Here is a 13,814-nt window from a genome sequence, read left to right on the forward strand (position 1 = left end):
GGTTTATATATACAATGGAATATTATTTGGCAATGAGAAAAAATAAAATCATGACATCAGCAGCAACGTGGATGGAACTGGAGGGTATTATGCTACGTGAAATAAGTCAGAGAAAGACAGATATACGTTTTCACTCATATGTGGATCTTGAGAAACTTACCAGAAGACCATAGGGGAAGGGAAGAGTAAAAAAATAGTTACAAACAGAGAGGGAGGGAGGCAAACCATAAGAGACTCTTAAAAACTGAGAATAAACTGAGGGTTGTTGGGGGGTGGGAGGGAGGGGAAAGTGGGTGATGGGCATTGAGGAGAGCACTTGTTGGAATGAGCACAGGGTGTTGTATGTAAGCCAATTTGACAATAAATTACATTTAAAAAATAAAAGGATAAACATACACACACACAAACACACACACACACACACACACACACACACACACAAATAAAACCCTTGGAAGTTTCCTAACTGGTGAGAGATATAAAGATGTCTTCTGCTATGTTAATAATGAGGTAACCTTTGGGATGTCCCTATGTCAACCTAAGGCTGGGAAGGGGGAGGTGAGAGTGCTGGGTGTTGAATCTATTGGCAATGGCCAATGATTTAATCAATCGTGCCTGTGTAATAAAGCCTCCATTAAAACTTGAAGGTATGGGATTTAGGAAGCTTCCATATTGGTGAGCACTTAGAGATTCAGGCAGAGTGGAACCCTCTCCCAGAAGGCAAGGAAGCTCCACACCCTTTTCTCATACCTTGCCCCATGCATCACTGTCATCTGGCTGTTTCTGAGTTATGTCCTTTTATAATAAACTACTAATCCGGTAAGTGAAATGTCCCTGAGTTCTTCAAGCCACTGTAGCAGTTTAATTAAACTGAAGGGAGGGACCTGGGAACCTCTGATTTTTAGCCATTTCAGTCAAAAGTACAGGTGACAATCAGGACTTGTAATGGGCACCTCAAGGGAATGAGAATCTTGTAGGACAGAGAGACCTTAAATTATAATCCCAGGAGGGGGCCCTTGGAAGCTCCAATCAATAGCCAGTCTATCAGAAACATGGGTAACAATCCAGGCTTATGAATGGCATTTGAGGGCGAGGTCAGTTTTGCAGGACTGAATCCTTAACCTGTGGAATCTGATGCTACCTTTAGGTAGACAGTGTCAGAATTGAGCTACATTGTAGGATACCCTTCTATGTGCTGAAGTGGTCAGAAAATACAGCTAAGTTTTGGATCAGATATTCATCCTAAATTCAACAACTCAGACAATGTTTTTATTTATTCTCATTAATTTCTATCTTACCTTTTCCAAGAATCTATTCCATATACATTTTAAACTTTTGTTTTGTTTTTGTTTTGTTTTGTTTTTCTGCTAACTGCACTTTCCATTGAATTGTTACCTAGAATTGACAACACTGAACATCATTGTTTTGTATTTAATTTTAAAGTGAATATAACTAACCTTGTTTATTAGTTTTGATAACAGTATGCCAATTTAATTTTAAATCTTAATCGAAATTATGTTTGAGCCTCCAAATGCAACTTATCTGGCTTGTCTTGTACCATTGTTAGCATAAAGGAAGATACAAAAAAGGAAAAAAAAAAGGAAAGGAAAAAAAAAAACTTTTTCAATGATAAATCTTTTGGAACAAAAATTCAAGCAACTAATCATACACTTTTAGCCATTAAATTGCAAAGCAAGACAAGCCATTAAAGGTGGTTGTCCACTATTTTCAAAAGCATTATCATTTCACCTTTTTAAGCCACAAATTTGCAGCGCTGATGTTATTACCTTTTGAGAAAGATCAACCTTTCAAAATTAATGCCCAATGGATCTCATCAACAGCAACCTTTGGTGCATTTTTTAGCTTAAATTTAAGGAGTATACAGTTCAATTACTACTGAAGGGATAAGTACCATGGTGGTGAATACCGTGAGAGAAAAATAATTACTATAGGATAAGAAAATGAAGACTCCTTACTAACTGTTTTTACTATAATGTAATAAATCCCTTTGAAAATTGTGAATTACTACCTTTTGCATTGGGAAAAATATAAGGCTCAACATCAGAATGCTTTCTAATTATGTTATTTCTTATTGAATCTCAAGAGAAATTAATAGACATCACAGTTACTTAATGAATCAACATATTTTTCATTCTTCTAAGTATAAAAAAATCCACTCATGAATTTCAGCAACAGAAATGACTAAATTAATAACCAATTTTCCTACAATATTAATGCACAATTTATTATGTGTATTTGCTTTATTAATTTGAATAAAACTATTATAATAAAATATTAACATTTTGATCCTTAAATTGCATAGATAAACATGTTTACCATCTAGGAAGTGATGAATTATGATTCTAATTATGTATAAAATGACTTAAAGATTTATAATTTTACAGTTTAAAATATAAGCAAGTCTATTCATACTTTTTTTTTATTTCTCTAAAATACTTGTTGAATGTCTACTATATGACAGACACTGTTCTATTAACCTGTCAATATTATAAAGCTTTGTGCTCCAAAAAAATTGTTACAAAAGTAAAAAAGAAAAAATACATAAACCAGTAACTGAAAATGATAAATTTTGTTATTAATATGTCCTGAGAATATAATTGAATGAACTTTAATAATTAAGGGCTTTATTCTACCTTTGATGTTGAAGTTTTAAAAACTATATAAATATCACAACAATCTTATGTAATAACGTCAAGATATATAGAAATCTGAATCAACATAAATGAATATCCTCTTCATCGTGTAACTCAATGAATAACAAAAATATTTAGTTTACTTAAAATTATCCTTTCAAACTCCATTTTTATGTCAACGTTTTTGTTTGGTCATAACTGAGTAAATGACATGTGAAAACACAGGACTTACCCTACATCTCATAAACTATAATGGCCCTTTGAGGAGTCCAATTTATACTGAGTCAAGAGATTGCAATTATCAAAACACTAGAGTTTATTTCCGAGACACTTTCTGTGAAAGTCTGTAGGAGAATCAGAAGGAATCAAATACAAGTGAATATATCCACACACTGAAAGTTTTCACAGATGTGTAGAATTCTTCAGAGACATTATTAAGTTAAAAAGTAAAATAAATCCATTGGATGTAGCAAAAAGCAAGTCACTGATGGCATTGAAAAGAAGGCCACAGTAGCAAAGATACAATATACAATGTAAGGGTCTCAAACTCTATGACGTCTCTGCTCAAGGATATATTACCCAATCCTCTCTACTTGTGGGAAGTAATTCCAACAAACTCAATATTTTAGCCCTTAATTATTTATGTTTATGTAATGGAAATGAGTACATTATAAAAGAAATAATTAAGAACATCATCAGGATTCTAAGCCTGCCTGAGCAGCTATAGTGTTCTCTGTTTTTCCGGTATTATTACAAGAGGAGTCATCTGTGGCAGGACAGAAAAGTTTGTACCTATGAACATTAAACCCTGTTAAGAAAATGATGCCATGAGATGTTCCCTTTAGGTCTGACCAGGTCATAAAAGTCATGGCTACTTTGATTAGTTACTGTGCAAAAGCAGGCGAATGCAAACACCAAACCACTTACATCAGATTAAAGATCAGGATTTTGGCAAAGTTTATAACACAGAGGTCTTCAGAAAGTAGACCAGACCTATCCCTATCATCTCCTTATTATTCTATAGAGACATGAAAAGCCTGCTAGATATATAGTGAGCTTGACTTCGGGAAGACAGCCCTATCCCTGTGGCTTTCTCTTTTTATGGATTCAGTGTGTGTGTGTGTGTGTGTGTGTGTGTGTGTGTGTGCCTGTGTGTGTGTGTGTGTGTGTGTGTGTGTGGCCTTACCCCTGAATGACAAATATTATCAACTCAGGTGCCAAAGCCTGAATTTGAGTCAGCTGTTCAGAGGAGTGCTGAGAAGCACCAGTTTCCCACAACTTGATGACCTTGGAACCCAGGGAAAGATTCAACCCACTGGTTGATCAATTGGACATTAATTCACAGGAAAAAAAATACAAAAAGGAAAGAAAAAGAAAAAGCAATAAAAGAAGGAGAGGAAATGAGAGAGAGAAGGAAGAAAGGAGGGAGGGAGAAAGGAAAATTATGTCAAACCATATACCCAAGTCAAGGGAAAAGTGATAGACCTGAAGTAAAATTTAATTTAAAAATTCTGGAACAAAACACAGGAGGAAATAATTTCACCTTGAGTTAGGAACCTTTCTCTTAAATATTGCACAAAAAGCACAAACACAAATAAATTTAATAAGCTGTACTTAAAAGTATAATTTGTTTTCAAAAAGACACTATAAAATATAGTTTATTTTAATAAAAATATATAATATTATACACTATATAAAAATAATATATATAATATATTTTATTTTAAGTGATATTTTATATTTTTATAAAAATATAAAGAGTCAAGCTACAAACTAGAAAACAAATATTGGCAAGTGCATATCCATTTAAAGACTTGTATCCAGAATATATAAGGAATTATTATAACTCAGTAGCAATAAAACAAGCAACCAAATAACAGAATAAGCAAGAGATTTTCACAGATATTTCACCAAAGTAAAATAAAGGTAGAAATATGCCCATGAAAATGTTCAAGATGATTAGTCACTAAGGAAACAAATTAAAATCACAATAGGAAACACATTCATAACTATTAAAATGGCTAAAACTTTAAAAAAGAAAAAAAAAACAGAAAGAACATGCCAGGTGCTGGAGATTATTTAAAGCAACAGAACTTCTCAGACGTTGTTGGTGGAAATAAAAAGCAACACGATAATTTTGTTAAAGTTTGTCAGTCTTTTAAACACTTACTATGGATTCTAGCAATTTTATTATTTACTCAGGATAAAAACATAGGTCCACAGGAAGAGGAGCTTTATACATAAGTGCTCTAAATTGGAAACAGACTCTATTGCCATCAATGGATGATGCATCTATAGAAGGGACTAGCTTAGTAATATAAGGGGGAACATGGATAAAAGTAACAACATTGTTGAATCTCAAAAGTTACAATTAAGGACAGAAGCCACACTCAAAAGGCTACATTGCTATGGTTGGTTTGCAAATTGGCCCCAAGCATGGATGGCAAAGAGAAACTTAAGAAAGAGGTAGACCACTCCATTGGTGGCAGGTTTAATAAGCAAGACAAGTAGGTTGCTACACCTGCTCACCGGAAATTTAAAATTTAAAATTGCAAGATTTTCTTGGTTAAAAATCATGAAACTGTGTACTTAAACATGGTGATAATTTCCTGTAGGAAAACTGTGGTACAGTAAACCTGACTTTAAAAATCTGACAGCTTCTAGGGATGTCTGGGTGGTTCAGCCGGTTAAGCATCTGACTTCAGCTCAGGTCATGATCTCACGGTTCATGGGTTTGAGCCTCACACTGGGCTCTATGCTGAGAGTTCAGAGCCTGGATCCTGCTTTGGATTCTGTGTCTCCCTCTCTCTTTGGCCTTCCCCCTTCTCTCTCTCTCTCTCTCTCTCTCAAAAATAAATAAAACACTAAAAAAAAAAACACTAAAAGGTCACAGCTTCCAACTCATTATTTTACCATTTTTAACCATGTTTTAAATGGAAAAAAAATTTAAATTTATCGTCCTTTCTGCTTTTTCTCCAATGAAACTCAAGATTTTCAGTTATAATCTCTTGTTCAATAAATGTAATATATTTTTAAAATTTTTTAACATATATTCATTTTTGACAAACAGAGGGAGACGGAGTGTGAGCGGGGAAGGGGCAGAGAGAGAGGGAGACACAGAATCCAAAGCAGGCTCCGGGCTCCTGGCTGTCAGCACAGAGCCCAACGCAGGGCTCGAGCTCACAAACCACGAGATCAAGACCTGAGCTGAAGTCGAACTTTTAACTGACTGAGACACCCTGGTGCCCCATTTTAATATTGGTTTTTGGTCTTTGTTTTAAGTTTGGTTGAATAACATTGATCTCTTCTTTGTTCATAACATTATCTCCTTCCCTTGCTCCCATGATAACTCATACACATTTTAAATAAATATTATGGGCTCACCTGGGTGGTTCAGTTGATTAAGCATCTGACTTTAGCTAGGTTAATGATCTCATGTTTCAAGCCCTACATCGTGCTTTCTGCTTTCAGCATGGAGACCGCTTCAGATCCTCTGTCTCCTTCTCTCTCTTCCCCTGCCCTGTTCTCTCTCTCTCAAAAATAAATAAACATTACATATATATACATATATATATATACACACACCTATATACATATATACACATATATACATATATACATATATACACATATATATGTATATATATACATATATACATATACACATACATATGTATATATATGTATATATACATATAAATATACACATATATATATACATATATACATATATATGTATATATATATATATATGAATTAGGAGGTAGTTTTTAATGGCATGAGGATGACATCTTTACATCAAGTTATATTTTCAAGCAATATATTGCATGATGTTAGAGACCTTTTTTTAGAAGTATTCTCCCTGGTCTAATGATTGGAAGATTCTATATACTGGAATATACATGCAACATATGTGTGCAGTATATATGTGTGTGTATATGTACATATATGTGCATTTATTTATTTATTTATTTATTTATTTATAATGTTCTAAGTGACTATGATAAAAAGGAACAAGATAACAAAGTTAGGTAGCTGGATATTCTTTCTGTTGAAAATTGTGATCAAATTGATCCCCCCACTTTCTAACCATTTGTCTACTGAAAAGTCATTTAATAGCTTGAAACCTCAGCTACAAAATGTGTAAAATAATAATGTGAACCTCAAAGACTGGTGTGGAAGATTAATTGGGAATTTAAGTGGACAAATGTAATATATTTCAAGTTCTCTATGCAAATAGACTCTGTGCATACGGATGCCCCGTGTATTTGTTGGCCATCTTGTTTTCTTTATAATTAGATATGGAAAGTTGTTTTTTTAACCCCCATCTAGGGACAGAATCACAGACAATAATTGCAAAAAGCCAACACAACTCTAAAATCATAAAAAAAGAAGTTTTCTCATCTATTGTCTCATTTGCTCAGGGCGTAGTAATTCTTTAAACATGGTACAATGGATTTAGTTTCTCATTGTTATGAAATTCACTCAGGACTCAAGTTGGGTTGAAGGATAAAACTTGCCCAAAGGGAAAAAGTGTGTGTGCTTGTACACATGCACACACACACATACACACACATCACAAACACATGTACACACAAAGAGAAAAGAAAAGAATAATTCTTTCAATTATTAAAAAGGCAAGGGAAGAATAATAAATTGGTGGTTGACCATGTACCCATTTGGGATAAACTACCAATACATAGAGAGAGGAAACAAATAACCAATTAATTTTTTTTTTGGCAAATGACAATTTTTCAATTCCTTTAAATTCCAGCGTAGTCAACATACAGTGTATAATATAGTGATTCATCAATTACTTTGGCAAGCCCTTAAAGTAACATAGAGATCAAGAAGTACTCTGTGGTGAAGGGTCCCACATAGTGTTTGAGTCCATAGATCTGCATGTGATCATATTGTGTTCTCCTTTGAGACGGGAGTTTCTGCCTTTAGGGGATTGACTAACAATGAAAACTCATAAATTGGTTCCAATGGTTACCCATGTCTCTTTATGAAAAACAATATAAAAGCATGGAAATGTGTATTTTTCCAGGTGTCTTAAATTTTAACAAAGAGTTAATTCAAATTTGGATTGCATTGCATTGCATTTTAAAAATGAAAATACTCTTCTTTTCTTTCGGAGCTTCAGCTGAGAACTCCTAATAAAAAAGAAAATACTACACTACACAGGTAAGACATGAGGAAGGAATTTATCAGGCTTTGGCACCGTAATGCACTGAGGTGGACAAACAGCATGCCTGCTACTAGAAGATGCTAACGGAGAGTGTACTTTGTCACAAGAACGATTGCTTGATTCACTTCTATTTTTTCTTTTATTTTTTAAGGTTTATTTATTTTTGAGAGAGAGAGAGAGGGAGGGGGGGAGCAGGGGAGGGGCAGAGAGAGCTGAAGACACAGAATCGGAAGCAGGCTTTAAGGTGTCAGCACAGCCCTATGAAGGGCTCAAACCCACAAACCATGAAATCACGACCTGAGCCAAAGTAGGACACTTAACCGACTGAGCCACCCAGACGTCCCTCGATTCACTTTGAAAACACCACAAAATCGTTCTTAAACTTTTATGAGAGGTGACAACCTATTGGTTGTTTGAAATGGTCAATATAGTTGCTCCTTGGGTAGACAAGAATGATTTCTGGCAGGCAACGAATGAATTTTGGTACTAAAGAATATCCAGAGTGGGCCTGAGTGGGAAAAAATACATCTGAGTTAAACTCCCATAAACGTTCACAAAATTAGAGAGTTTTCAGCAAGGATATATTTATCAATTGAATTCAGCTATTAGCTGGAATGAAAGAATAGACCAACACAGGTGGCTTTTACAGAATTTGAGTGACATGTCTGTGGCCTTGCACTAGTGACATCACACAGACAATTGCTCATAAAGCTCACCTCTTTGTCCCCCAATTTTCCACTTCCTGTGTCACTCTATTTACTGTGTTGGACTACCCTAGGTTGTTTTTTCCTTTCCGATGCATGAATATCCCCATTCACATTTCTATTTCCCATAAACAATATTGGCAATATTGACACCTAATGCAAGTTTCAGCAAACTGTATTTGCAACACATGAGCGGCGAGAACGACACTTCGCTGGAGGGGTTCATCCTGTTGGGATTAGCAGACACCACGGAGCTACGGATCATCCTCTTTCTGCTTTTCTTTGGGATTTACGCCCTTACAGTTTTGGGGAATGTTGGGATGATCCTCTTAATCGGCACTGATTCCCGACTTCACACACCCATGTATTTCTTCCTGGCTAACCTGTCCTTTGTGGATGTTTGTTACTCCTCCGCCATCACCCCAAAGATGCTGGCAGACTTACTGTCAGAGACGAAAACCATCTCCTTCGCAGGCTGCTTCCTGCAATTGTACTTCTTTATCGCCTTGGCCACAACGGAAGCCATCCTCTTTGGCTTAATGGCCTATGACCGTTACGTGGCCATATGCAACCCACTCCTTTACTCCTTGATCATGTCCAGGACAGCCTGCCTCAAAATGGCAGCAGGGGCTTTTACGGCAGGATTCTTGAACTCCATGGTTAACACGAGTTATGTAGGCAGCTTGCCATTCTGTGGTTCCAATGTCATTCACCACTTCTTCTGTGACAGCCCTCCACTCTTTAGGCTCTCCTGTGCTGATACACACGTGAATGAAAGTATCTTTTCCGCATTTGCTGGTGCGAATCTGGCCGGGACTCTGCTGATCATCCTCACCTCCTACTCCTACATTCTCTTCTCTGTCTTCCACATGCATTCAGGGCAGGGGAGGCACAAAGCCGTCTCCACGTGTGCCTCTCACTTGACAGCGATAACTCTGTTCTATGCCACCGCCATCTATACCTATCTGAGACCTAGTTCCAGTTACTCCTTGGGTCAGGACAAAGTGGCTTCTGTGTTCTACACAATAGTGATCCCCATGTTAAATCCTCTGATCTATAGCCTCAGGAATGAGGAAGTAAAGAAGGCTTTATGGAACGTAAGCACCAGGACAAGGATCCCTCCATTTTTATGGTTGTTTGGTTGATTCTCTGAACAAAACTGAGTATTTCATTGATTTTCAGAGACTGATTCAAGCCTACAGGTTTTTTTTAGATTATTTTCTGAGTAATTACAGTCTATAGTGTTCAAATATATGTAACCATTGAGGCATAAGGTAAATTACCAAACTTACATAAGGCCATAGAACTTCCTTGTAATTATTCCATATTTAACTTCCTTTCATCTCAAAAATTTCCAGCCCTTTTCCCTCTTTGTCTCGCTTTCACTGACACATCAACAGAATAACACATACACACATTCAGCTGCTATGTATTTTAATCCACACATAGTTACAAAGGGAGAGATCAATATTCAATATTTAAATCTGACATATTTTCTTTCCAATAAGCTCATGGATTTCAGCTCAAAAATGTGTCTATCTCTTGCCAATAAAATTAATTTAACCTAATATTTGAAAGTAAGCATTATTAGTATGAAGGCAAACAGGGAATTGGCTACTTAGAAACTGATGGGTGCCAATGCTTGCATGGGGGACAACCACATGGATAATCTTCAGACAGAGGTTACCCGTGACCTTTACCCTTGCCACTAAAGTTGTACATGATAGAAGTAGTGATGTCCATGATAACTGGGACATCACATACATTGTGTCCTGTCACAAACAGGTCATCCCGCTTGTATTCCAATGTTTCCTAAGATCCACATAAGTGACCTTGCCCAGACAGGTGTACATGGAGTCATCGGTATGGTCTCTACACCCATGCACCGAACTCTTCCTCTCCAGGTCTGTAGGGGTTTCCCAGCCTAGGGCACTCTTCAGACAATGACCATGTTGTCCTCAGACAATTTGCTCCTTGACTGAGCAGTTTGCTCACATTCTTCTGCACCAGCTGGCTGCTCATTGACTGGACTCTTTCTTTTCTCTGCCCTGGATATTTGGTAGATCCATAGATCAGACAGAGATGTTGCACAAGTAAATGATAATAGTATATTCCTTTCCTTAAATGCTTTAATTTCTATTAAAACTTAGAAATTGAAACAATGAGAGATAAAATCCAGTTATTATGAGATTTGGCATTTATCTGTCACATTTATACGCATGTGAGGCCATGTGCTCTGCTCTCCAATTCACCCTTCCTATGTTTCTTGAATCTTCTTCACAGTGTCTCCAAATGCTTCCAACTTTGGGAGGGATGATCACTTAATTATCTTGCCTGCTTTGTAATTCATTGACTATCTTTTTCCTATCTAAATCTTGATTGTTTCATTAATACAAGTTACTTGTAAAACATATTTTTAAATTATTCTAGTTTCTTGCTTATTATTTAATGCATTTATGTAAAAATGTTCCAAATATTACATATTTTACTTAGCTCAAAATAAATTTAAACTGTAAAACATTGAGCCTTCTCATTATTCTACTAAGTGTGTTTTATCGTTCCATTTTGTCTTACGTCCTTGATAATATTTACTATATCCTTCTTCGTGAATGTAATATGCTTTTTCCTTGTTTGCTATATACTCTCCACTTTTTCTATTTTTTTATTTCCCTCAGACTTTTGTTTCAGTTGAATGTTTAATTCAAATTCATTATATAAAAACACAGATGGAACCCTATATTTTGCCTTATTTGATGTTTTTTTTTGAGTAAGTCATTTACTAAAATTAATGAAGGGTATTTGAAGTGTATGTATTTGGGCTTTGTTTTGGCCAATATTTTCATCAGTGATGAGGTGAATGAATTCAAATAGAGCTACCCTTCAAAACCTATGAGCATCACAAAGTTGGAAAAATAAACAAGATGGAAGGAATGAAACATCAATAATCAAGAATCACATATATCCAAGTAACACACAGAAGTAATTTTGATTTAGTTTGTGAAATGTACACTAACGTATATAGTGTAATTTTCATTGCTTTAGTAAATATATATATGTATGTATACACACACACACACATATACATATTTGTTATCTTCTAAGTGACTAGCATAAAATAGGATGGGATGGGAAGTTAAGTAGCTTGGCATTATTTCCCTCCAGTATAGATTGTACTCAAATTGATTACCTTACTTGCTAACGGTTTTTCTACTAAAAAGTCATTTAATAGTCTCAAATCTCCACTGCAACATGTGTAAAATAATAATAAGAACTTCAAAGATGGGTGTGGAAGATTAATTGAGGTAATAAATTGAAAAGAGTAACATGTTATGAGTTCTGTATGCAAATGGGCTCACCATGCATAGGAACACCCAATGTGGTTTATTTCACTTTGCTTTCCTTGTGTGTGTGTGTGTGTGTGTGTGTGTGTGTGTATTTATGTATTTTAATTTTAGAGATAAATTGAGTGCGAGCAAGGGAGAGTGGTAGAGGAGAGAGGAGAGAGTCTTAAGCAGACTCCACACTCATCCCAGAGCCCACTGCGGGCTGGATCCCACAACCCTGGGAATATGACCTGAGCCAAAATCAAGAGCCGGACACTCAAATGACTGAGCCACCCAGGCACCCTTTTCTTGTGTTTAGATCTGGAAAACTTGTCATTTCATCCCATTTTAGTATCTGAATAATAGACAACAATTGTAAACACCAGCACAATTCTGAAATTAAAAAAAAGTTTCCTTATCCATTTTATTATTTACCCAGTGTTTAGTATTTATTTAAACATTGCCCAGTGTAGGAATTTACCCAAGGGATACAGGAGTACTGACGCATAGGGACATTTGTACCCCAAGGTTTATAGCAGCACTCTCAACAATAGCCAAATTATGGAAAGAGCCTAAATCTCCATCAACTGATGAATGGATAAAAAAATTGTGGTTTATTTTTTTTTAATTTTTTAAATTAAAAAAAATTTTTTTCAATATATGAAGTTTATTGTCAAATTGGTTTCCATACAACACCCAGTGCTCACCCCAAAAGGTGCCCTCCTCAATACTCATCACCCACCCTACCCTCCCTCCCACCCCCCATCAACCCTCAGTTTGTCCTCAGTTATTAAGACTCTCTTATGCTTTGGCTCTCTTCCACTCTAACCTCTTTTTTTTTTTTCCTTCCCCTCCCCCATGGGTTTCTGTTAAGTTTCTCAGGATCCACATAAGAGTGAAAACATATGGTATCTGTCTTTCTCTGTATGGCCATATTCCATTCTTTCTCATTGCCACATAGTACTCCATTGTGTATATAAACCACAATTTCTTTATCCATTCATCAGTTGATGGACATTTAGGTTCTTTCCATAATTTGGCTACTGTTGAGAGTGCTGATATAAACATTGGGGTACAAGTGCCCCTATGCATCAGTACTCCTGTATCCCTTGGGTAAATTCCTAGCAGTGCTATTGTTGGGCCATAGGGTAGGTCTATTTTTAATTTTTTGAGGAACCTCCACACTGTTTTCCAGAGTGGCTGTACCGATTTGCATTCCCACCAACAGTGCAAGAGGGTTCCCGTTTCTCCACATCCTCTCCAGCATCTATAGTCTCCTGATTTGTTCATTTTGGCCACTCTGACTGGTGTGAGGTGATATCTGAGTGTGGTTTTGATTTGTATTTCCCTGATAAGGAGCGACGTTGAACATCTTTCCATGTGCCTGTTGGCCATCTGGATGTCTTCTTTAGAGAAGTGTCTTTTCATGTTTTCTGCCCATTTCTTCACTGGGTTATTTGTTTTTCGGGTGTGGAGTTTGGTGAGCTCTTTATAGATTTTGGATACTAGCCCTTTGTCCAATATGTCATTTGCAAATATCTTTTCCCATTCCGTTGGTTGCCTTTTAGTTTTGTTGATTGTTTCCTTTGCTGTGCAGAAGCTTTTTATCTTCATAAGGTCCCAGTAGTTCATTTTTGCTTTTAATTCCCTTGCCTTTGGGGATGTGTCAAGTAAGAAATTGCTACGGCTGAGGTCAGAGAGGTCTTTTCCTGCTTTCTCCTCTAGGGTTTTGATAGTTCCCTGTCTCACATTCAGGTCCTTTATCCATTTTGAGTTTATTTTTGTGAATGGTGTGAGAAAGTGGTCTAGTTACAATCTTCTGCATGTTGCTATCCAGTCCTCCCAGCACCATTTGTTAAAGAGACTGTCTTTTTTCCATTGGATATTCTTTCCTGCTTTGCCAAAGATTAGTTGGCCATACGTTTGTGGGTCTAGTTCTGGG

General features: G+C 36.2%; 1 protein-coding gene across 1 annotated transcript; it reads left to right on the plus strand.

The window, feature by feature from the left end:
- Positions 1-8,737: 8,737 nt before the first annotated feature.
- LOC125911436 (olfactory receptor 5F1) lies at positions 8,738-9,694 on the plus strand. The gene has a single exon (XM_049615299.1). The coding sequence runs from the start codon at positions 8,738-8,740 to the stop codon at positions 9,692-9,694; it is 957 nt and encodes a 318-aa protein (XP_049471256.1).
- Positions 9,695-13,814: the final 4,120 nt, after the last annotated feature.

The sequence above is a fragment of the Panthera uncia genome, chromosome D1 (genome assembly GCF_023721935.1).
Source record: "Panthera uncia isolate 11264 chromosome D1, Puncia_PCG_1.0, whole genome shotgun sequence".
Classification (NCBI taxonomy): Eukaryota; Metazoa; Chordata; class Mammalia; order Carnivora; family Felidae; genus Panthera; species Panthera uncia.